The sequence below is a fragment of the Coturnix japonica genome, chromosome 11 (assembly GCF_001577835.2).
Source record: "Coturnix japonica isolate 7356 chromosome 11, Coturnix japonica 2.1, whole genome shotgun sequence".
Lineage (NCBI taxonomy): Eukaryota > Metazoa > Chordata > Aves > Galliformes > Phasianidae > Coturnix > Coturnix japonica.
Window position 1 is genome coordinate 4,070,685 of NC_029526.1, and position 27,245 is coordinate 4,097,929.

The 27,245-nt window shown below is 39.0% G+C and overlaps 1 protein-coding gene across 13 annotated transcripts in view; it reads right to left on the reverse strand.

The window, feature by feature from the left end:
* Positions 1-27,245, reverse strand: part of CHD9 (chromodomain helicase DNA binding protein 9) — a 77,749-nt gene that overhangs the window by 42,645 nt on the left and 7,859 nt on the right. For 9 of the 13 annotated variants that reach the window (XM_032447130.1, XM_032447131.1, XM_032447129.1 and 6 more), the window contains 2 exons: positions 21,298-22,901; positions 2,160-2,497 (listed from right to left, as the gene is read on the reverse strand). In XM_032447130.1, the coding sequence (XP_032303021.1) occupies positions 2,160-2,497; positions 21,298-22,734 (1,775 nt within the window). In that variant the 5' untranslated portion in view covers positions 22,735-22,901. Of the gene's footprint in view, positions 1-2,159; positions 2,498-2,932; positions 3,039-3,315; positions 3,561-3,668; positions 4,030-21,297; positions 22,902-27,245 lie in introns of those variants that run through there. The other 4 variants (XM_032447132.1, XM_015873630.2, XM_015873631.2 and 1 more) reach the window with 4 other exon arrangements.

Here is a 27,245-nt window from a genome sequence, read left to right on the forward strand (position 1 = left end):
AGTTTTATGAAAAATTTGTAGCCACATAGTTGTTTAACCACCTCTGAGTAGACAGTTTTAGCCATCCTATAGTAAGTATTGTACTTACATAAGATCAACTGTTATATTGGCATAGTAAACACTCTCATAGGATTATTTTCAAACAAACATCCGGGTCTTCTTGCAATTAGCACTCATTTTTTCAAAATCACTGCAGTATGTATTCTTGCTTAGCAGTTGACACCTTATTACTAAAAATACATTCATTGGAAAAGATACAAAATAGTGCTAGCACAAGGTAACACCACATGAAAGTACTCATAAAAATGAACGTGGATGTCCACAAGCAATATACTTTGTTGGACAGCTGTGCATCTATGTAAGTTCTGTACAGTGTGTAATAGGTGGCTCCAGAAGACACACTTCATGTTTCCCTAACAGCATCTGAGTACTGATTCTTCAGCTACCTGTTCCACATTGATTACTTGACCACGCTGCCTGACAGCATGCTGCTGGGGCTTTAGGAAGTTGGGGTGGTAAATAACAGAGGCAAACCTTCACAGCTTGCAGCCAAGTTACCTAAAGTTGACTGTACTTAATTAAATGGGAGGCTGTCTACCAGCTAAAGATCGAGCACAAGCATCACTGCTAAAAAACAGTTTGACAAATGTCTACCTGTCATTTGCTGCTACTTTGTGACAAGTAGAAAACTGATGCAAATTGATGTGCACAGCTAAGCATTTCATAAAGACAAAACGGAATGCAGAACTGTAACTCGAAGGGAACAGATGATTTGACTATTCTGATTAAAAAGCAGCAAAACCATTACTGGAATTATGTAGCATATCAAAAGGATTATTTTTCAGCAGCATTTGTTAATTATTTGGATGAACAACTACAAAGCTTACTTAGGGCAACACAGGCAAAGGTTCCAGAAAATGACACTAGCTAACAGCAGTGTGTAAGCTTCCTGATTAGAACAACCCACAAAATGTCTGCTATACAATACAAATAACTTTGAAAACAAATTGGGGAGTATACATCCCAAAACCAACATTAAAAGAGATGGGGAGTGGAGATACAGGGGAAAATGTGACAAAGTGCTCAGGAGCATAAGCAGCACTCATTTGCAAATCCATTAGCAGAGAGAAGAATTAAGACCAGTAAAGTTCTGCTTAAAATCATGCAAAATTTGCAACAGAAATCTTTATACTATTGGACTAATTCTCAAGGAAGTAGTTTATTTGGAGCATGCAAGAATAGTACCACAATAGGAATAAAAGCGGAAAAGCAGAGAAATGGGCTGATTGAAAGAACATTCATTTATGCTGTCTATACATGAAATATGCATACGAGGCATTTAAATCTGGACAGATATGCCAGTTCCTATTTCTGTTATTGCTAAAAGGGCGAAGGATTTCAAACAAGAATTGAACCACAGCTGAGGTTTCTGTTTCAAGTCCTGACTGACAAGCTTAACATCAGAAATCACATTATTTCCTTTAAAAGTATCCTGAAGAACTAGGTTAGCTCTGCAGTCAGAAGTGTGCCAGGCATGGAATTCCTTGCAGCTTTCTGACACCTACCATATTTCTTGGAGGCTTCTTACCACCCCTCCAGAGTATCAACCCAGCTCAACCCAGCTGAGTCTGCTCAATTTTTAAGATGGCAGACTAAATTGATACAACTAAAGAACACAAAATACTCAAAATACCAATACGCATTGTACTTTTGATACAGTACACAATATCTGTAAGAATATTCATCTGATAGTAAGTTTGTTACACTTCCAGTTTCGCCCTATATGATTTATCATACACTGAAAATATGAAGCCAGAACTGACAGACACAGCATTTATATTATCAGTTAATTTGGAGTCAGAACTGAAGACCACACTAGATGAGAAAGACACTTTGGTGTTGTCTATGCTTCAAAGTAAGTACAAAGTAATGCTGGCACAAAAGTAAAATACAGAAGCCATTCCTTTCAAAGGACAGTTGTAAAATGATTTCATCTGAAGAGAAAACAAAGCACTCTTGTTCCTGAACAAGAAAGCCCACACATGGACTTCATTAAGAAGAATTCTGTGTAGGGAGTAAATGAGAATATTATCAGCAGGCAGTTTTCATTTTAATCAAAGATGTGAAAATCTGAAGAGAAGACATTTAGATCTACTTACCCAATTTTTGCTTTCTCTTTTGTTTTGGATGAGGAACCAGTTTTTGGCTTTTTGCTCTCCTTGTCCTTGGGTTTCGATTTAACTTTTCTACCTTTCTTTTCCTCTTTTCCTTCAGCTGAAACACTGGGGAAGTTTTCTGGACTCATTACCCGTGGGATGTTTCTCTCTCCTCTCTCTTTTGCTTTTGCAATTGCTTCAGATATTATGCGATTTGCCTTCTCTTGTTTACTTTCAGAGTCTGCTTTTTTCCTCTGCTTCTTTTCAGACATTGCCCTCACCTGGGTATTCTGTGACTTAGTATGTGATCCTGAACCATCAGTCTTCTTGGAGGAAGGAGGCTGTGGCAAGAGACAAAAAGTGAACAAAAAACCCTTATTTTAAGATACTAAATATTTCCTAGAAGAAAAAGTACAAGCTTTTTAAATCTGGAATTAAATTTGCAGAGACCCATACAGACACAACAAAGAAGGAATTCTGCTTTTACCACAGAATGGCGTGGGTTTCAGAATAAGTACATCAATTGTTGGCTTTAAACAACCAGCCTATGTACTAAAATTAGTTTTAAAAAAATCTTCCCCAAATCCTCTGAGCATTCTTTCCTTCTCCATAGTTTGTCACACCGATCCACAGCCTTTCAAGCATCCCCATACATTTGATACACATCTCCAATGTCCCCAGTAAACATTCTGCTCATAAAATCGGAACAAACCAAGTCCACCCAAAGGTAACAGCATTAGCATCTCTTCTTCAGTAAGATACCAGGGCACAAATACCTTAGAGCACGCATCATATCCACAAGGCTAAAGCGGTGCTAAACAGAATCACTGTTAGAACAAAATCAAGATTAAAAAAGCAATCCAAAACTAAGCCTACACCGCTTTCCCTGAAAAAAAAGACCAGAAGGCAGTATTTTCATTACGATCAACATAGGGCCAGTAATAAAAAAAAAAAAAAAAAAAGAACGTTTTTCAGGCTTTTCAGTGCTATTTCTCCGATGTAGGACTGTTTACACACGAGTGCAATGCCCCAGCCACCAAGCTCTTCGCAGACCAGAAGACATGTTTTTGCTTTCTTCCCCTCCCCCTCCAAGGAATGGAAAGAATTTCCTATTCAAACAGACAAAAACCGGCAGATAACACTTATGTTACATTCTCACCCGTAAAGGCGCCTCTGACTACAGCACGAAGAAAAGCCACCAGGAATTTCCAAACACATTTCCAGGCTGAATCCAGTGCACTTCACTGGATCCATTTTCTATCTGCGCCTCATCAAAGGCAGAGAGCGGTGCTGCGGCAGGGAGGGAGGCCGGCGCGGGATCACTGAAATGCCACCTCAAGGCCTACAAGCTCTAACAAATAACCATGGCTCGAGCAAACAGCAACAAGCTCAAGATGGCGATGCAGCACGGCTCCCGCCGCAGCAGCCAGTAATAAGGAAGGTTATTCAATCCCATTAGCCTTTTAGCCCAAAGAACCCCTCCTCCTCCCACTCATTCAGGCTTTCACTTACCCTTCCTCTTGGCCTCTTCACTGAAGACATTTTTGGCGTCAGACAAAGGCTTGCCCTCTGCTTTTTCAGCACCCCAGGCAGTGCTCAAGAGAAAAGCATTGAAAGAAGATTGCTAAATGGCCTATTTAGCAAGCTGCAGCCAAGATATGCACAACCCTCCACAAATGCACATTGTGATTTATCAACATATTCCTCCCTTGGCGAGCACACAGCAGCGCAGGTAGGGCAGAGCCTGCCCGCCGCCCCTCCAGAGCAGGATTTCCACCACAGCTGTAAGCAGATAGCCAGATTCCAACAAAGCACAGAAAGAAATGAATGCACAAAGCATCAAAATGCATCAGCATGAATATTAGAGATGTCGTTAAAAATACTGACTCCTTCTGCGGAAGTAGGCCAGCAGATGGTGCTACCAGTTATTATTCCATTAGACTCTGCAATTTAACCCCCAACGGACTGCTCTTCCCTACATGTGGTATCGGGATTAACTCTTCCTTTTCCACCTCCTGCTGTAAAACTGCAAATACTATTTTCCCTTAGGCTGAAAATTGTGCAAACTGCATATTTCTGTCGCCAAGCCTTCCCTGCATCGTGACGAGTCTCGCATCGAGATGGGGAGGCTGCAACGCAGGCATAAAAACCTCGGGCTGTGGCCTCAAACATGTTTTGTCCTCCAATATATCGTTTACTTTTTTTCTTTTTGCAATTGAATTCTGTACTGCAAACAAGCAGCAGCAATTACATAAGCGTCCTCATGCAGAATTCACAGCTGCTTTCAGAACAGGGAGAAAAGCCATACCCTGCTTTTCCCCCTCCCCCTCTGCCCACACCATCGCACACCTTGTGATGAGGGCCCATGGCCAGGTGTGAATCTCCCCTGCCTACCAAAGGGGCTTAAAGGTGCTATTTTAAAAGACTAGGTAAGTTTTCATAGTGTTTTTTGTCAGCGTATCAAAGAAAAGCCAGCAGCTGGTATGGTTTTCTAATTTTTTGAAAAGTTATTTGAAAAATAAGAAGCTTTGACATCATTGCTACTCCCTACCAACATCCTTGCTTTTCTTGGAAGCCCATTAAAGAAGAATCAGGAAATAGATGGGGATGCGACTTCTCATAGGATTTTGGGACTGTTTAAGAATACATCATGATTGGGATTTTACTTCTTCAACCTCATTTCAAGATGAACTTCATTGTTTAAATCCATGGGATGAATTTTCTTAGTTATCACTGTCATTACATTCAAAGATATTTCTGCAAATACGCAGTTTAACTACAAGGACAACTGTTAAGTTTTCATTTCACTTTATAGAACTGTAGCAAAAATGCTTCAATGTTATGGTTATCCAACCTACAACAGAAATTGCAAACACTGATCTTTCAGAAAACATCTTTCAGAAATTACTACTTAATAGCTTAGAAAAATGCTAAATAATGCACTATTTTAGCATTCTGAGAGCAGCTAAATAAAATTAAGGAAGTTTCCTAATGCACTCGGTATAATTCCATCTCTAAGCCAAACGCTACTGAGGCTTGTAAGGTCAGAGAATTTTAAACATAAACTGATACCTTCCTGAACCATTCTGGGGCTGAGAACAAGCCCCTAATTAGTAAATGAGCAATAATGGCAATGGTAGCTTTTTGGCAATTTTCTGAAGTAATATTCCTAGGCATTCAGTCGCTTTAAAAAGAAGTTTCTTATGACACATCTACTCAAAGTTGCTTCCATATTCACTTCTATTACCTCCCTCATGTAGAACTGGGAGCATGCTGGATGAGGTGACTGGCTGTTTTAATCTGGAGGCTGACCCACTACTTCTTGGTCCATACTATTGCCTCTGTTTTAAGTTACATGTCCTGCACACCAACAACACTAAGCTGTTTGTTAGCAAACTGCAAACACATTCTTTCGGTTTTGCTATGACGTTTCTAACCATATGGGAATAACATCCACAAAGACACAGGAAGTCACCAACCAGCCATTACAAGCTAAATAAAACTGTAATGAAACCTGCATCAGGGAGGTCACCACTGTCACACACACAAACTGCAAAGCAACACAACTGTTTTGAGGACCAGAAATACCCTTGCTTTACAAAGAACAGTATCTGCATGTACTTGGCAATCAAAGTGACATAAGGATCAAACGCTGCAGGGGTCTTTTATACTGAGTATTGATTAAATCTTTTTAAGAATAAAGAAACAGATATAAATTATCATGTACACTGGAAACAAATCCCAAAAAGCTACACACCATCTACAACAAAAAGGACAAAGCCTTTTGCCAAGCCAAATACAGCCCTCCCACCACTGAGAAGGGACACACATCAGACATCCCAATGATGCACATCCTTTTGCCAGCAGCTTACAAACCCATTCCATCCAACAGCACTGAGAGGAATTTGTAACTGAAGAAGATGCATGAGAAAGTGGAAAGGAAAGCCCCAAGGCAGCCACATATTTACAAAACTAACATTTTATTTGGAAAAACAAGCTTCTAGTTTTCATGGTTGTGAAGATTGTCATCCAAATATAACCAAACACAAAACAATGAGATGTTGTCCCACTCCAGAACAGCTCCAGGCTATCTGCTGCTGCTAACAGCTTCAGCAAGCAGCAGCCAGTGGCACTACTGGGGCTCTGTCAGCTGCTGTGCTGAGTCCTGTGGGCATCAGGGAAGTGCCAGGAATACAATTCTGTATCAGGTTCATGCTGCTGCCACCCACAAAAGCCACTGGAGCAGCAGGTATGGGCCATGCTGCTGTTCACATTAAAGGGGTATCCTTAAGGGATGTTAAGGATGGAACAAGTAAGATAACAGCTGTAGACTTGACCACACATACCCCACATTCACGGGAACTGGTGAGCACCAATATTCAAAATACCTGAGTAGCATTCAAAAGACTCCAACACTCTGTTTTGAGAGGTAGAAAATACATTACATGTCAGAATGGTATCTTAATTAAACTAAAGTCAAAACATTCATGCTACTGGGCAATATCCAGAGAAGGAATCATTGACCTTCCCATTACCTACCAATACTCTGCTGAAGGGGTTTTGCAGAAAGGTATTTCTGCAACACCTATGTGGCATTTGCAAGACAGGCACTTCACAGCATAACAGTACTTCCCACAGCAAGGAGAAACCACTGCCATGAATGCCTACAATTGGTTTTCTTCTTTTCCTTTGAAAACCTAAACACACTTCAAATTTGCCCTACAACATAAGTAGTTTTTCCACATCCCCTGTGTATCAACTTCAAAGGAAGCCCCAAGAAGAAAATGAGTTTAACATATGAGAAGCTTCCATCTCCTAGGAAATCCTCCCAGATTTTGCCTTACCCACTCCACGAACAAAACATCAACTCTATTTTAGCCAGAACCTGTGGCCATTCATGCTGGAGCAGGACTGCTTTCAATTCTGTGTGCTTATTCAATGCTGTCTTTATGGTCAAGCTTCCTCATCGAGTTGCATCCATTCTTGATATCCTCTAAGGACCTGTAATGCCTTTCCTTAGTATTTTAATGAATCATACATTCCTGATTTACTTATACTATACAAATTCATATATTTTTCAATGGCTCTCACATGTGCATATGCTCATTAAAATACTAGTTAATGAAATAAATTATGATTGTACGTATTGTAAAAAAACAAAAAACAAAACAAATCTAAGCTTTGCACTTGCAGTGCCTCAGAAGATCCATCCACTTCTACTAACAGGAGGCATCAGCATGAAGATTTGACTATGAAGTACTTTGTGTCCTGAGATCAGTTCCTGCTCATCTACCAGGTCCTGAGGCAGAACAAGATGACCTCGACATCAGCTGCACTGAAAGCAGCTAAAATTAGCCACCTGGAAACCTGATCCTCATGCACTGCCACTCCATCATCTTTGTCCATATTTATTAATAAACAAGGAATCCTTTTGTGCATGTCAGGTCCCTGAAATAGTATCAATATCCCAGCTATATTGCAAATAGAGGAATCACCTAAATGACGATCAGTTCTGTGTTTTCACCCAGATCAGACTGTCAGGTGTTTTCATATTGTGATCACATCAGAATTTGAAAACTGCAAATGCTTTAAGCTGCCACACTCCCCTTCAGAGCTTCTATTCTGACTTTTAAGTCTCTTCTTCAACAGTTGCCCCACACCATCTGGTAGGATTACTCCATCAAGCAAAGAGCACTGTCCAAGGGGTTCTGGCATTTTTCCTTTCTTTTGGGGTATATATGGAACAATTAAGAAATGAACCATTCTAAGTTGTGGTTCTTGCAATATACTCATGATATTATTTGCTCTTCTCCTTCCTTATTATCATTGCTAATAAATATCTATTTCAGGGACACAGAATCAAGAAATAGACACTTCAAACCTAATTCAAATGAATACCAAATCAAACCCAACCACCCAACAAATCAACATCTGACTTAATGCTCTATGAAACAAGCCAGGTATTTCAGGAAGTAACTTATGGACAACAAAAGAACAGATCTTTCTGAATGTGACCAGTCATTGGAGTTTAAAAGCACCAAACAAAGCCCTGAAAATATATCGACCCATTGAAAACTGCAAACATCAAAAGCAGTCTTAAGAGGTACATATAAAGGTTAGCCTCTACTGGTACACCTGCTTTTGCATAAGGTAAACTTCTGTTTAACAGGTCAAGAAGTTCAGAAAGCTTCCATAACTGTCCCAAAGCCACATTTTTGAAGGCCCTGTGGATCCCACTAACTGAAATGGCACTAACTTTCAGACTTTCACTCCTGAACAGATATCAGTTGAAGTAGTCTCTCACAGTGCTAGAACCCGATCAGTAACAATATTGGAGCTAAGTGGAAGAAGCTGGTATTCTCTCATTTGGCCTATTTTTCTTTACATTTTAAGTACAAAGTAACCGGACTCTCTGAAGGGATAACTAGGGATGTAGTAGGGATGAAGTACAACTAGGGATGTAATGAATAATTTGTACTCCACTTCAGGACATATGCTTTTCTTTAGTCAAAAATAATGTGTCTTTCCTGAACTCTTCAGATTCCAGAAAGCAACAAAACTCACTAAGCCCGCTCTCCCTTAGAAAAATGACAAAGAATAAGATGGCACTATTTCCTAACTTTTCTAATACTGAAAACAAAACCACAACATAAAATAGAAGCAAACAACAGGAAATCTCAATATGACTTAGCTGAAGTGATAAATATTCAAATATTTATTATAAAAGCAAAAGAACAATCACCACCAAAATACAAACACAAGCAAAGCAGGTTGTCCTGCAGAAGAAGGATTTGGTTCTCTGCCTTTCTGCTTTGTGAGCGCAGGGTCTTTTGAAAACACATAGTAACAAAATGTAGCAAGTAAAACTTAATGAAGGCAACATTTTCTATTCCTGCTACAATGTGCTGAAATTTTCAAGAGCACACTGAGAACAACACCATTAAAGAGAACAGAAAGATGCCACAATCACAACTGTGGACCACATTTATTTGCGACAGTTTTGCAGTCGTCAGCAAACTGGCTTCTACAGCCCCTCAATCCGAAGCATCCCTACAGCAACGAGAACCCGAGCCAGCACAGAGGCACAGTGTGAAACTTCAGATAGCAGTGCAGAGTCCATTCCTCCACTACCATCACCCAATGGGGTGCTTCACAACTGGACACGTAAGACATCTTCATGTAGTTATACTCAAGGATAACTTAGCTAAGTATAACATGATATGTAGCTAAGTTTGTCCGCTACAATTTCATCATGTCCCACTCGCTATCTCACAGCAATATATTATTAATACCTTCACCTGGCTGGCTTGTTGGTCTAGGCTGAGCAACATGGCAAACAGGAAGACAAACCAAACACCCCTAACAACTGACAGAATATGGAATGCCTTTGCCCCTTATTAAGGCAGCTTTGATAATCATTCATTTTTTTTACTACAGACTTTGAAGAAATATTTAGCTTTAAAACACGCAGCTAAGCTCTCAGGTTACAGTTATGCACGCACATTAAACTTCAAGTGACAGCTGCTCAATTTTTATCTGGCTTGCTGCAAAAAAAGCAAGGCAGCACAACCACATCAGACAAGTTGGTACATTCATGCCTCCAACTTCCCTGCAATTTCTAAGCCACTTATCTATTAATTCAAATAAATTAGAAGAACAGACATCTCAGAGATGACCTTTCCACTGCCATGAAGTAGACAGGTAGAGAAGAGATCTTAGTGGGGGAAATGAAACACAAGCTCCTTCCTTTTTAGTTCTCCAAGAATCCACGTAAGACTGCTACAATCACTGTGGCCACCAGCTGCAAAATACTCTGCCTGGACAGCAAATCATCACATACTCATTCTTTCATTCTTTCCTCTGACAAAAGAAACTCTGAACTTCCTCCAGCTAAAGCAGGAGAAGCCTCCCTAGCCCCATCTGTTGCCTCAAAGCATCCCAGCACAACCAAGCCAAAGATCTGAGGAAATCCCATTGGAACCCATATTTCTTCAGAAGGTATTTGGTCTGAGTGACCAAAAGACCCATCCTTCACACCTATCTTTATTATGGATTTAAATCCAAGCATTGCAGTGCTCAGCATGGCATTCAATTTTCTATTTTCCCCATAGTACAGGCTTATTTTCAGCACAATATTCTCCAGTACTGAACTATGATTGAAAGGGAACTTTATGATGTACAAATTAAACTGCACTCATTTTGAAGGCTAAGAGAATTGTATATTCACAGAAACTCCGGGTTTATCACTCTTCCCTCTTTCAAAGAAGCTTAATATAGCACATTTATAATTTAGAGTAACATATCCTGAAAAGACTCTAATTACTGTACTTCCCTTCTGATTTCTCAAACCTGTTTCAATTCTATGTTTAACAAAAACAAAAGACTGCTGTCGTTACCTTCCTAACCATCAGCTTCAGAAACTACTGCTTTCTATTTTCTTTTCTTTTGATGTGTTCAAGAAAGATAAATCTGCAAGTTCAGTTGTCTGAAGCAAAAAAAAAACTCATACATTCATATTTAAATGCAGAAACAAATCTGATAGCGATGGTCTAAAACACGAGCTTTTCACTGACACGAAGCAAGGCAGCCTGTTATGGGAAAGATTCTTTCAGAAACTGCCTGTCTGGAAGGGAACAAGCTCTGCAGTGATACAGCAGCTTACTTGAAGGCCTTATGAGTCACAAGAGGAAGCCAGCTAAGCATTTGCTTTTTTCCATAACTGCAAGAATGATCAAAAAGCAAAAGAAAAGTTCTGAGCAAAAATCTTAACTTGTTTTTGCTTGGATACCCAGAGAACCTGTGATATCCTGCAATCAGAAACCACAGTTATAAATTCCATCCATCATCAGAAACAGGAAAAATTATTGCTTGAAATTAAATATACTCCACTCATAATACAGGACAAGAGAAGAGATACTGCACATAGAACATACCAAATGCCTCAAGTTTTACTCACTACCAAAAACTTGATCCCTTTTTAAGCATAACTTCCACAACAGCTCAAATAAGCCATCACTAACCTATGCCATTCCCAACTTCAGCTCAGTACACAAATGCTATGCAGTGAAGCTGTATCCAGCAGATGCAGGCTGGTTGTTCGGCAGCCTAACTCACAGGTGCACCAGATACAAGAGCAGCATCCCCAGCCCATGCATCCATCAGAAAAGCAGCACTGGCCCATCATATCTGAGTGCCCTCGTGCTCCAGACAGCACAGTAATAGTATCCATGTCAATGACCCAATGCTCAAATAGACACCAGCCACAATGCACACTGTGAAACAAATACCGTGAAAACTCAAGACAATATTGCTCGATCATTACAGCTACCTGCACTTTTTATGTTATCGATCACCCCACATTTGCACGTATCAAACTACCCCACACAAAAAACTACAGAGAAGCAGATAGAAAGGTTCACAGACTTAAAGGATTTGAACGTGTGAGACAGATTTTACCCAACTGACTCACTGCACACCCAGCCAGTTAAACAACACAGGTACTACCCAGATTTACAGCCCTCACTGAGTTTCTATATTACTTCAAAAGCATTCAGGTTTTGGCCACTGTTTACATCCAAAAGTATTAAATTAAGATATTTTGTTTACTTAGATTTTTTTATTTTTTTTTTAATACAAGAGACAAAACCCTTAAAGTTGAGTTTAATGTAAAATTACCAAGATTTTGCTGCAAAAGCCTGCAGAAGTTTCTACCCATTAGCTCGCATTCTAAATTGCCACCACGTTTTTTCACCTTTTATCCTCATGAAGTTCACTACTGTCACCATTTCCACATACTCTCCACCAAACTCTCAAGCTTCTCTTCTGCCCCACGGACTGAAGCCCACAAGTTCTTCAGCCACAGCCCCTGCAGCAGGGAAGGGCTGCAGGATGCCAAGCCATCCATGGGCCAGCTTGGTGCACCCTGCTTCTTCCAGGCAGCTGCTTCACCACAGGAGAGGAAAGCTATGGGCAAGCAGGCAAGAACAGTGCACAACTAGCACCAACCTGCCTCGCTCTGGGCTCTGCACCTCCCTGCAATTACCCACAGAAAGCAGAGGCAAGCTGGGCCAGGCCAGAGAAACAACGATGGATTCAACCAAACACAGACACAGATTCTCTTCTATCACTTCTTTTAACGGCGTAATTTATCAACTTCCATTCAAATTTTGTCACGCAACACAACTGTAAATTTCACTTAGAACTGATGCAGCTTATTCAAAGTATGAATGCTGCTGGAACAGAGTGCTACAACTGACTGCAGCCTTGGGCAATGCCGGCCAATGTTTCTATCATATAAGCACTCTCTTTTTGAAAAAATTGAAGCTAAAATATTGAAAACCAGCATTTATTTTCATTGCTGATGGCAAAACAACAAAGTGCTATAAAAGATGATGAAAGAGCTATGAGTCCATATTAATACGAATATAGTTAATATCTTTAAATCCAAACAAGCTACATATTCAGAAAGACTTGCAAGCAAGATCTCCTTTGCAGTACTTTTATTCACTAAAAGCAAGTAAGTGCAGAAGTTCACCCAGCCTGTGAACACAGCATTTCTTATAGGTCTTGAATGTCACTAATTGCAGCATAACAAATATCAGCACATAGTGCACATTAAAAGATACCAATATAAAAATAAATCACTTTTCCCAATTTAACAGCTAGGAAGTCATGTATAATCATTAAAACCAGTGCTGACTGCATGGCAGATTCACATTTAAATCAAAGGGGGACAGACATCTGCCACTGCAATTCAAACAAACTTACAGATTCGCCCTAACAGCTTCAAGGAATTGCTTTGACAGCTTTCTATGCCAGGGTGCAACCTCCAATGCCAGAGCAAGTTCCTCAGCATAAATTAAGCCTAAAAATCCCACTTCTATTGAATAGTTTTCACAATTACCCCTGATCAACACCCTCAGTAGAGGAGGGAAATCAGATGCCCACAAGAGAAGGCATTTATTAAATGGGTACCAGTTTGAAAACAGAGCTCACAAGTCACAGGATACTACTGGGGACCAGCAGGATTCAATTTCAGGCAAGGGAAAAAACCCACAAGGGAAAAAACCAAACTGTCTCTTTTCCCATAAAACTACTGAAAAAGTTTTAGGCTTAGAGTGCAGCATCCAAGAGCTTCACTGGGATAACCACAGAAAACAGCAGGGAGCATGAGCTTCTGGTAGGGATCAATAGATAAAAGCAAGATTTAAGACAGCTCACTAGAAACAAGCACAGAAGTGCTCAGCAGAACCTGCCTTTCAGCACAAGAGACAGGACCAGACCCAGTGTGAAGATCAACATAAATGGTTCTCAGACCGAAGGCAGCAGGAACTGTTAGCACCAGGCACAGTCTGGCAGGCTGGCCATGAACAGCAGTGCACAGCAGGAGCACATCTCTGGGCCTCTTCCCCACCTGAGCATGGCTCATACACCTGTTCTGAGACACTTCCCCATGTCCTTCAAAGCCTACTCACACAGCAATTAAACTGTGCTAAGCCAAAAAGACAAGCAGCCTGGCCCCATTAAACACGTCTCTTATAAAGGACTGGGACACGATCACATTTCCTAACACCAAATGACTATAGGTGAAAGAATACTGCATAGGATTCTATGAATTAAGAGCTACAACACAGATAATTCAAAATGAATTTGGCTTTTTTTTTTTTTCTTTTAATGAAAAGTTCTGATTTCAGCACTGCTTCAAGTAAAACAAACTTTAAGAAACATTTTTGTTAAGTTTACACATTTAAAACTCCTCTCTTCTGAATTCCATCGACAAAGATGAGACACTGAGGTGCCCTTCCCTGTCCTTGTATGCATAACCGAGCCATAAGATGACGTTTTACCCACGCCACTTCAATTTGTGGGTAGATGTTCTTTGCGATGGCTGCCACTGGCATGATTTGCAAAACCACATCAAAAGCCATTTAAAACAGGGAAGGCGGGGGAAAGAACAAGAGAGCACACTCATGTATGTCTAGAAATCACCTTCTAATTCTGACATGATTTTTTAATCACAAACCAAAATCCCCAAAGGAAGAGGTAATGCAACACGTATCCGATTGAATGTGATCAGGGCTGTCAGGCATCAACAACCCCTTCCTCAGTGACAGTTTAAACGGGACAGGTATTTCTCCAGTCTGAACTCATAAAACTTAGTATTAGAAATCCACCAGCACAGACATACTAAAATGAAGGCAGCATGACTTAAAACCAGTGGTCCCAAAGTCTAACAATTTCAGAGTAATCACAACTATACACTGAGACTGTGGAAAAGATGGCACTTTCATGGTACTTTTCTCACTGATAATGCAAATCATGACAGACTAGACATTAAAATTCATGCTTCTATTTCACAGCTCTAAGAATTATTAAAATATTCAGCACTGTAATGCTTTAGGACTCCAGAAGCAGCTTTAATAACTTTGGAGAGCTTCCCCAGGTCCATGTGCGCAGTGCTCCAATCAGCATTTAAGCAATCCCTAACACTGCAACCACAGCATGCCAACCTACAGCTTGCTACTGCTACATCCTGGGAGCAAGGCCTTTCCAATCTCTGTTTTAAGAAAACAAGGAGATTAAAGAGTTTGTTTTCTCTTTATGATACAGTGTTTCATACTGTAATAAAAGCAAACAAATGCTCAGAACAAAAGTATCTGAAATGTTTTCTTTAACAAAAAGGCCAACTCCTCTTTTCATTTTAACACACAAACTACAACTAAATTGTGAAGTCAGTTATATTTCACGAAGTAGAACTTGTTAACAATCTATAAAGCTAGCTCTGCTTTGCTTTTCAGCGTGTTACTGAATAGTGTTATGTGTGCAGATACAACATGCTACCAACACTGAGATTACCTTCAACTATAGACTGACTCCCAGCACACACAAGTGGGAACACTTTCCGAAGGTACAAATGCAAGTGCAAAGAGACAGAGAGCAAAAAACCAAAGTGCAAGCACAAGCTAAATAACCCACGGAAAAGAAAGCCTGCTACACTTACAAAATAAAAATAAATACAAATTACACTGTGTTCAAAAATACAAGGCTTGTCAACTGCTCCTAGACTAAAGCTACAATCCTAGATTCATTTATCAAAATTATTCAAATCAACAGATGACTTCTCAGCTCCATCACCCAAGAAATTGACTCACTTGTATTTATCATCCTTAAGAGCTGCCAAATTCAATCCACTCTTGAGACGGTTTGAAATCCACATAGCCAGAGGCTTGTGCAAATTTTGTACCTTAAGGAACTAGCAAGGCAACAACAATTCTCAGTTGTAGAAGGCTTCCGGGTGGACAAAGCATGGGGAACTGTTCTGATTTATTTATGCATTTAGAATTAACATTTACAGCTAAAAGAAACTGTAAAACAGGAGTGCACAAAACACACTGACATCTGAACGAAAGCCACATCAGTTCCACATGTACTTGAGATTCTTTGCCTTCAAAACCATAGCAATGAAACTCCTTTAAAAGTTCCGCTTTTATTTCATAAGCAAGATTTCCCACACGCCCTATGAAACACGACTTTTCTACAATCTCTCTCAAGATGAAATGCTATTCTGGAAGTTGTGGAGACAACAGTGTCTGAAGCCATTAAAAAAAAGCAACTCAGATTTGAGATAACAGCACTGGACAGAGCAGTACTCACCACTGGTACTGATGGAGAGTCCCACCATGAGCCCACTTACACCCACTTGGCGTTTGTGACTACAGCATGCAATTACTTTGCCTGTACTGCCGAAAAACATGCTTCCCATTTCAGCACTCCTTCCCTACCACTGCTTCCATAATACAAAATCCTGTACACAAAGCACTAAAATCAATCGGGAACTTTCACCCCCTTAGACCTGGCTAAAATAAAGGCAAAAAATTTCCCAGCATCTCAACCAGTGTCGCAGCTCAGTTCATAGCACACAAGATATATTAACACACAGCAGAAAAACAGGAGCTTTTTCTACTTTATATTTTCACCATACACTGAAATGCCTATTCAACAGTCCCTCATACAGACTGCTGTCTTCTGGAAACAACTCAAGACAATTTCTTCCTTTCTTGCTTCTGTAATTAGGTACCACTTCCAGACTCCAAGCTTACAGTTATATCATTACTCTGCTTCACCAGTCTTCAGTGTTAACAAGACATCTATTTGTAAACACTAAGTATTCAGATATTCATGCTTATTCTACATTATCAATTTAAGTAACTTTGTTTTACATATTTTTGTCAACCACTCTCACCTCAAGATCTTCAGGGTTACTCCTGTACGTTGATCCATCTGTTAACTGCCTTTTACAGAAAGCTTTCTCTTTTGGCACATTCTAAAGACAATTACTGCAGTCATCTAATGAGCATGCAATTAGCACAGGAAAAATGATATCCATAAATTGTAACAATCATTACAACAGCAAGAATTTCTTTTTGAAGAGGAAGTACACAAAAAATCAGACAGTCTACATATCTGACAACTGCAGAAGGTTCAGAGAGACTTAAGTGAAGTGCCAGTAATAACTACAAGTATTCAAAACCAAGAAGAGTGATTAAACACTCCTTACAGATTACTGACAAACTCACGAGGTTTTCAAAATAGTAAACTGAATACCCTGATAATTTTCCCCATGTTTAAAATTCTATCAATTCCCTTATTATAGAGCCATATTTCCCCAAGGAAAAGCTAGGGAGATGAAATATGTGTAAATTTAAATAGCAACAAATATTCATCAGTAAGCACGTTACAAACTAATCTCATGATTACATATTTCATTCCCTCCATCCAATGCAATTTCTTATTTTAAGACAACAAAATGTATGAAACGCTGCTCTGGAACTTGGATAAAACACACAGAAAACAAAATGTTTCACACATGTTCACCTACAAAGCCAGCAAAACATCACCAACTTCACTGATGAATACATCATTGGCAAAAAGCCACAGATTGGTAATGAAAGCACATTCTATACAGTTCCAGTTGATAAGACTGCTCTCTCTGCTCTGCTCAGCTCACAGGTAACTGCAGACACCTGACACAGCTTTGCCACTTTTATTTCCTCCCATATGCATGGGCATCGTGGAAAAGAGCGGAAGCAAAAAGCAGGAAAAGATTCCTAAACAAAGTCAGGGATTACTTGGGTTACTTCTCCAGTAACAGGATGACAAACTTCTGTTAGGTGCTGAGAGATGACAAGTGAATTCTGCTGCCTCACTGTGGCAGAGACAACTTATTAAGCTACTCCAGCTGCAAGGTAAAAACTGCAGACAGATATGAACTCATAGAAACATTTAAAAGGCAAGTTCAAACAGAGATTTAAATTTGTTAACATGACAACGCCCTCCATAAAACTAACCATAATTAAGGAACAAGTACAGCACAGATCCAATGGATATGAGATATGCTCAGCAGCATTTCAGAAGAACACAAGGGTTCAGGGCTCTTTTCTAGAGGAGGAAAGGATTTTATTTGATATTTTTGAAAACGTTTCAAGATTACAAGACACCCCATCAAATATAAATGCTTTGACTGCAACAGATGTCTGGATTTCAATTTCCAAATAACACAAAGTAGGAAAAAAATTGAGACACAGATTTTATTATGCTTAGTCCCACTGAAAACTGTCATCCACTGCTTCACAAGCAGGGAAAATAACAGCATCATAATTTTACTATCTTTACTGCAGAATGCTCAGGAACCATGCACAGAAAAGCCAGTCCCTTCTGCAATATGGTCCAATCACTGAGTATTTGAAATTGCTTCTCATTACAAGTTCACTTGAACTATATAGAATATAAGACATGCACTCTGAAAAATACTTTATCCTTAATTCCTGTGCAATATCCTTCTCTGCACTTACCAACTACCTGACATGCTGGGCCTACCATAACTGCCTGACAAACACATCACTGCTTTCCATCTATGTCTTCCATAAAAAAGACACAATCTGAGATTTTGCATACAAGCACAACAGCAATGAACTGCAGAGCAAGAGGTTCATAAATGAAATTACCTAAGGGATATCTTTCTAAAATTCAGAGGTGACACAAAAGGGAGGTACTATCCAGCAGCCAGAGGTGCAAGGATGTGATGTGCTGCAGGACAGGAGCCTGTTGCCAGAGCTCCCTCGTGGATAAGGTGAGGCTTACCTTCCACCTCCATATACTCATATATGCTCTCAAGTACAGAGATGCCTACAGAGATTTCTAAGCTTTCAACAAGTGCAAGGCAAATTCTCTTCTAAAGCAGTGTAATCTGTTCCTCTGAAACAGGCAGCAGGAAAGCATGACACTGCAAGCATAAAAGCACTTTCAGGTTTTAAGTCAGTGTTAAAAGAAATAAGAAGTCCAATGCAAGATGCTGGAAGTCATGAATACACTGAATTATCTAGTTAAGTTATGAACATTTCATCACAATTAAAAGGAAAAAAAGATTCTCTGATAAAAAAGTTGAGACTACCACCTTGTGCTATAGCACTTAAAGTTACTAATGGATTATTATTTGCTAGCTCAATCCCAATTATTCTGCTTTTGTTTATGTAACTACAGCAGATTTAAAAGCTTATTACAAAATCACACAACACAGACAGCAGGGTGGTTGCAGAGTTCTCTCAGGTCAATTTGTGCCCCATTCCAACCTCCTTTTACTTCTCAACTGAACGCTGAGGTCTGTACTTCTGCTGCCTTTTTTGAACTTATGAAAAACAAACAGACTACTTGCAAAACAGTTTCAAGCAGAGGTAAAAGGAACAGAAGCACTATATTAGCCAAGGGTAGGACTACGTGAATCTCCTGTGTATTTCTCCACTTCACTTTGTTCTCATAATCAAACTATGATGAAAAATGCATGATGTAAAATTAAGAGCAACAATATATTTACAATTATAATCTAATTACAGCAGGCATAGAAAGTGTAACAGCAGCACAAGATATTCTAGATTGCTTTTAATTGTGCACCATTACACTGAGCTATTAGTTTTGAAATTAATTTGTATTGAAGGAATAGCTTTATAAGTTAAACTGTGATAAACACGCCTCCTTTCAAATAGCAGAACAGAAAGTAGTCCGTTTTCTCTCAGTTTTTAATAATCTCAGTGTAACTGCATTTGAAGTTGAAAAAAAAAAGCTGAGAGAAATTGATCTTGAACTCAAAATTCTACAGAGTTATCAAAGAAGCAACAGAAGTGAGAACTGGAGTCAAAATCCCTCCTGGAATTGCAAGAAGACAAAAGACACCTGAAACATGTAGCACCAGTAGCTGTTATACTGCTCTATTACTGATTTACACAATGTACATGGCAGGTTTAAAGAGGCTTCTATATTGTTTGCTTCTCTCCTCCCTGCGCTGATGCATGCCTTGAGATAGTCTGACAGCTACTGCTGCATGTCCAGCTCCTGAAGGAAACTCTGAACATATGTTCTATTAGATAAACTTAAGGTCAGAAGGCAATTCACATAACTTAGCATACCCACGAACAATAATAAAGAACAACTGAGCAGCCTTTATAACTGTCTTCTGCTGGTTTCATTTCAAAGTTCCAGGAAAAAGTAAAAGGGAAAGTAAAGGGACCAAGTACAGTCTTTAAATACTGCCAAATTGCTTTGTTCTCCCACCACTACAAGAAACAAAGTAACATCCCCAAACCACCTAAACACCCTCTACAGGTCTCAGAGCTCTATACCTCATTACTAAACAGTGCCCTCAACTCATGCTACTGAGGCTGATGAAGTCCTGAAACTGTTCTGCTGCATGTGACAGAAAAGTCGTAGCACCAAAAGATTTAATTGGACTCACCCCTTCCACCACCTGGCTTGGATCCTGCACGCTGCTCACAAACAGACCCAGTGCATTTCTCACCATCTCCAGGACTCCTCATCCCACCCACCCCTGCACTCCCCTGGGCCACAGCACCGCAGCTGAAGGGCCCAGCACTATGGCAGGGATGATGAGCAATGCCATCCTTGCAGCACCTAACAGATCCCATCACACTGCTCTCTGCTAGGTACCACTGGCATGAGAACACTCTACCACATCATTCAGTCTATCAAGCTAATCTTGATACACTGCTGTACGCAACAACATGCCAGCACAACACCAACAAAAGCTTCACTAGTCGGAACTGAAAGTGACCTGTTTCCTGAACATAAGCAGGAACAGTGCTGGAGCAGCAGCCTACGGAACCAGAGATAAACACATTGGGCTCTCTTCTTTCCAAAAAAGCAAAGTAACCCAGAAACACCAGCCTACATTTCTATTTATTACTGCACACACACTTCCAACAAAACACAAGGTGATACAGATAGAGATGAGAGTCAGCATGTTAAAAGAACTTTGTATTTCAACCAATTGATAAGACTTGAAAATTCACTTCTTTCTCGTGGCAGAAATCTTTCAGAAAATGAATCAATAAAACCATGTTTCAAACACTCAAGTCACTTGAAGCACAGCTTCTCTAAACTCTTCAATGCTCATACAATCTTAATTCCCTTCAGATACACAAAAAGCATCATCTCCACAATTCATTTTTCTTGTACCCGTTAGTACAGAATGAGACAAGTTTTAAGCTTTTGTGCCCCCCACACAGTAGATGTGGATGAACCGGAGATCATTTTTAGTCAGAAGTAAAAAAGCCCAACAAAATAGGCACAGCTTTTTCTATTAATACTAATCACATAAAAGCAAACAAAAAAGTATTTTCAGTTAACGAGCATGAGCACTAAGTTACCGAGCAAAGGACCAATAGAACAAAACTGTACAATCCTTGCAGGAAATCAGCCACACTGATAGGTCTTATTAAAGCTCTTTAAAAAAATGTTTAGCTCTGAGTACTTTAAAATACAGTAAGTCACAGTATTTGCATCTGAAGCACAAAACAAACATTTCTCTCTGCTGTACATCGGGAAAAATAAGAAGCAGGACTGGCTTCATTTTCTCTGAACAAATACCCCAAGTGAAGCAAATCTTGTTTTCTACAACAGCAGGAAAACCAACAGAAGAGACAGCAGGTTTGCAACAGTTTTCTCCTAGACTAGCAGGAGCCAATTACCAACAAAAGCTCTGAGATTTCATTACTCTGTTTCGGTACAAGCACCAATACGAGATCAATCAAATCAGACAGGTCACACTCCCACACTCCAAACCCCCACATACCTGTCCTTGAAAGGTTACACGACTTCTGTCTTGCAGATGCTGACTAGAAACTGAAGAATGCCAAGGATGGATCTGAGTTTGAGACTGTGCCCGAACAATATCAGATGACTGTGTTACCGAATGTGGGGTTATGTGGTCTTCTAGGTCATGCTCTAAAACATGGCTTGTGCTATCCTGAACAAATGCAGAATCATCAAACTGTGGCAGAAGGTCTTCCTGAAGGAGGTCATCCGGGTCAAGTCCTGTAAATGGTTCATTCGAAGCGTCAACTTGATGAAGTAAGTTATCATCCAAAGATGTAAAACCATTGCTCTCAATAGGGTCAGTGAAATGGCTTATCTGAGAAGCAGAACCAGCAGAAGCTGGAAAACTAATACTCACAGGAGAGAGTTTTGAACTACTAAAGTTGCCCTGAGGATGCGAAGAATGCAACATCTGAAAACTATTTGAATTCAAAGCTGTGTTAGCATTTAACATGTGCTCAGCTGTGTCTTGCTTGGTCCCCATTTGAGATGTAAAGGCATCGCTTCCAGTGAAATCAGAGATTGGATGTGTCTGCTGGCTACTAGAAAGAGCTGTGGTAGACTGAAGAAGGCTGGTAGGAGAAATGTGGTTATTAGAGTAAGAATAAGGAGATGAAAATTGTTGGCTATTATTGACAGAACACGGAGTAATCGTTGGGGACTGTCCACCAAAAGTTCCTTCTTGATTCCCACAAAAATGTAACGAAGCACTTGCAGATTGAGAAAACGGCTGAACAGACAGAGGCTGCTGTGAAGTTGAAGGATTAGAAACTGGAGGTGGGTGGTTAACACTGACTCTGTGAGAAGTAGATACGTTAACTTCCATGAAGTCTTTTGGCTGACTCAGAGCATCTTGCCCCGTGTTGCTCCTGCTTTGTTGCGATCGTAGTGAGGCACACTGATGCTGTGGTTCATTAGCCTGAAATAAGGCAAAGTCATGGTGTGCTACAAAGCTTTTGTTTTGCTGCATAGACTGAGAATGTCCTTGGTGAAAGGGGGACCCATTTTGATTTGAAACAGTTGTGGCAGTTTGATGACCCCACATAGGGCTTCCATCGGCCACGTCTGGAAACATCCCATTAGACTGATTTTGCGGATGAATTGGTGAACAATTGAACTGAGAGTGTGGTGATAAGACGTTGTCTGTCGAGCTATTAAAAGACTGATTCACTTGGTGAAGTTTCAGGGAATCATATTGATTCAGCTGTTCAAAGTCACTCAACTTTTGTTGATTCGGAGCATCCTGCACATGATTCAAAGAGTCTATGTGCAAAGGTTCAAATTCTGCACCTAAATTTAATTCATCAACAAGTGAAACAGGTCCAGGTTGAACAAAGGCATCATCTGACAAACCTTCTAAGGTCTCACTAAAAAGATTGGCATCATCAAAAAAATCCATCATAGGATCAGTCATCTTGATAGGTCTGTACTGCTATTTCTCTCAACTCCAAATGGAGTCAGTTTGGGCTCTCTGCAGTAAACAGAAACAAATTACATCCAGCAGTCACCACCTTATCCAAGGCATGCCAGTAACCATTAGTGCTTCCGATGAAACGCTCGTCTTGAAGTGTTTAAAACATCCTATGGGAGAGTAGAAAAAGAAAAATGGCGATTACACAATTGCTTTGTATTTGAAGACTCTCCTCAAATCGCCTCTCCTTAAAATACCAAATGGATTTTTGGTATTTCATTTATGATATGGTACTTTAGTTAAAACAGACCTATTATGAGTTATCCTTGCTGTTACTTAATACCTTTTACAGCCCTTTCAGTTTTTAACCTTTATGTATTTAGTGTAACTTGCGATGTTTTAAATATACTGGTTCCATTTTTATCTCCCAGTTTGGTCTTAGCACAATTTCAGGTTCTCCTTTGCCACATTCATTAAAGCTACCAAATCACAACAGGCTTGTGTTTTTCAGTGAACACTAAATAAAATACATTTTTCACTCACGTATCATTCTCAAGTTGAAAGAAATTGTAGTATATAAAATGTACCTAATTTTCTATGCTCAAACAAGAAACCTGAGAGGAAGTAAACTACACTTCCTGATAGTCACCCCAACTTCAGCAGGAAAAGCTGAGATAGTCCATTTTTTCCAGTTCTTACATTAAATAAGATTCCAAAACAAAACAGAATTTAATCTCACTTAAATAGGATTTTTCTGTAACTTATTCCAAGGAAAAGCAAGAGGATAAATACAGCGATTCAAAGATAAACATACTTATAGAACTAACTTCTGCTCAACAACATTTATTACCTAACTTTAAAACATCAGTTTTACTTTTTCATTTATAATATCACTGATCACCAACCACAGTTTCCAATCAAGGATTTCAAAAAAGGAGAGCACAGAAGGTTATATCAACTTTTTTGTTATAAAAGCCTGCACGTTTATATTGTGATCAAGGTGAATAGGAAACGTCTGAACTAAAATGTCTCTTATAATTTGTCTCCCCAAATAACTAGAAAACATCTAGAATGGAGAAGAAATCATTTTAAATGAGCATCTTCAAGGAATAACTGTTCCTTTACCCTGGCCATACGCTTATCTAATTACCATGAGAATAAATAAATAAATAAATAAATAAGCAAGACACACCTTTTAATTCCTAATGCAACTGCTAAAATTCACCCCTATTTCAACTGCAATTCTTTACTAATTAATTCTCTAAGGAATAAAAAGAGCAAAACCAGAAACAGAGATGCTGGAAATCTGTAATATTCTCCCTACGTATAAGGCTCCTGTTGAACCTATTAAGTATGAAACAGTCTTTGACAAACTGATGAAAATCCATTCAGCTTCTGTTTTCAGTCCATTGAATGTGTTGCGACCATGGTCAAAATAAAACCTAACATGCTAATAAGTTAGGATGAGGTATATAAACTTCTGGTCCATGCAGAAAGAGAACAGATGGATCCTGTATCACACTGAAAGACACCAAAATTAGGCATATCTATTGAAGTATGAATTAGTATGAGCATTACATACCAGATCCTGTTTTATTATGAAGTTTTAAAAAAATAAATAAATGTTATCCGCATGTTATTTTTTCCAGTAAAATAAATACTTCTACCCCAGCTTTTTACTTCCACATCCCTAAACTACATTGTATTTCTTCAGCCCAAAGAAAAGCATGCCTGGGAACTTCAATAATTTGGAGCAAACAGCCCTCCAAATTTACTTAGCAACTGCGACTTGTGTGTCTCTTTGCTGTACTTGAACATGCAAACATTAAACACTTAGCTTGCAAATTGTAAAGGCAGACGAAAGCAAATTGTGGCATGCTTCTCAATTAAACTAGCACATGAACATTATTTTTCTGACCCTATGTTAAAAAAATTTCCTACCTTCTCACATTCAAATTAATGTAACAGAAACTTCTGACACAGAAACCTTTCCCATATGCTTCGTGCAAGTGCTTTTCTTCCCCCATCTTCAGCCTCTCCTAGAAAATGATGGTAGCTATAGCTATGCCTCAACACACTTCCACTCAGCCTTTCTCATCCCCAAACAGATCTGTCACACTGATCTCAAGTCTGGACACTCTTTTACCTTCTGTTGGCAGAAGAGCATTCTAGGAAATAAATATTTTGAAAACTTTCATCTGTTGGGCTTAACAATCACAAGTTTAACAATGCAATTACAGACAGTATTTCACAACACAACCCCAAAACACTTCTCACTCAAGGTAAGCTTCCCTTGCAGTCATATTTCAATCAAAACAGGGAAACCAGTTTTGAACACTTACTCAACCAAGCAAACTACATTAAAAGAGGCAGAATATAACAAACCCTACCAACATTCCTAAAACTTGATTTGCCAAAACTAATTATTTCACATTAAGAGATCACCGTTATAGCACATAACTTTATTTTACAGCCATCACATGCTTGATTTCTCTGCAGAAATACCATTTAACATTTTAGAGCCCCTTGTATCTAGAATTTGCTCTAAATGAATTGTAATGCTTTGCTAAGTTCTCTGTCACTACTTCATATTGATTTATCACTAATCTTGACCCAGCTTAAAGTTGGTAAGATCCCTCTACAACATTTATATCTAAGAATTACTTCCTATTACTCGTCCAAACAAAACAAAAGAATAGAAAACAAAACAAGCATCACAATACAGGTAGAAAGTGACAAAGCAGTTACAAGCCTGTGGTATTTCTACATGATTTTAAGAAGTTACTGCCCCTATCAGCTTGAAGTTCTTCAACAACAATTACCAACTATAGGACATTTTGTACATTTTTAGTTTTCCCCAATGTTGCACATTTTATTTCATTAAACACTGTGGAACCCAGAGACCTCTAGCAATGTTTCCTACTGTTATTTAAGCTTCTCCTCTTGTATTTTAACTCCTCGATTCTGTATCAATTGTGATGATTTACGGGCAAAAACTGAACAACAGCTAATGGGAAAAATCAACAGTATTACTCTGAAACATTTCAAGGTTTTTCATCTTCACATATTTTAAAGTACCTCTAGTTTAAACATAACATTTTTCAAACTGCCAACTCCACAATTCAGTGTCTCAATCAAAGCACGCTTTTTTACTTAAAAAGTTGAAATAATGGCTAGTCAGACACGCAGTAAAAGCCATCTTAGAATGAAGCTAGGGACTAGTTAGTAAAACAGATGAAAACTGAAGCCATAAAAGCACATCATAACAGAAAACCAGATTACATGAAGAAGAAATAGGAGAGGTAAATACAGGTAGTCATCACTGGGGAAGAGTTTCCCACTGTATGTACAGACAGTGGTTTGGGTTTGGGGTTTTTTTAGAAAGCAATGCAACAAGATACAGCAGATTTGCTACCAAAGGAGATCTGTCAGAGACAGAACAAGTGCTGTATGCTTAATTCTGTGTAACATATGAAAGCATTATGTGCTTGTGCCTTTTACCATTTGCCCATCTATTAGCAGGTGGAACACAGTATGAAAAGAGGAAGTTACAATAATGTGTTAAAAAATACTCAAAAACCTTATCACTTCTGAATAACATTCGTAAACGATAGAGATATTACCTCCCCAATAATAAAAATAAATGACATTCACACTATCGTTATTTATCAGATTTAATTATAACTAAAGCTTTCACTGTGTTCAAAAGCAGAAGTAAATTAAATACAAAAGTTATTTCCCACCGTGGCTCCAATATAAATGAGTCTATTACAGTTTTAAAGATCAATGTGCATGTTAAAATTAAAATGCACAAAGGGACTGCACAATTTTCTCAAAATTCAAGCAATGTAGAAGATAAAAAAGAACATTTGGACATTCATTAGAGATGAACTGGTTTATTATCTAACCCAAAGTACTAAGTATTAGTCCCATAGTGCTGTGACATCTATAGCTAAATAAGGATTGAAGAAAAGCATTTTATCTCAATGGTAGAACTAAAATTAAGAGATATTTTGTCTAGTCTGTTTGATTGAGAACAGATATCTGATTATTATTAAGACATACACAACTACCTGCTAGTTTCTCTCCTCCGTTCTTCTAAATCAATTAGCCCCTGAGAACATTAAATGTTTAGAAGAAAAAAGAACTAGTAATCGTCCATTGTGAAGATTATTCACAGAAGTTCAAGTCAGCCAACATAACAAACAGTATTTCACACATAAATGAAATACATATTTCAGTCTAATTAATACCAAGTTTCTATTAGCATCAAAGACATAGACAGGTGCTGAGTATGGGACAGCTTCTTTCTAGAACAACCTCTGCTGAAACGCAACAGAGCAAAACCAAAAGCGAAGTGTATCACAGAATTTTCTATGTACATTTGCAAGGTATCTGAAAGTCACAGAACAACTTTCATGCCACAATTAGTTACATTTAAATATAGGAAGTTTTGTGATTAGCTTGGGTCAAAGATAAAGAGTTAACACATGCATCTCACAATCTATACTAAG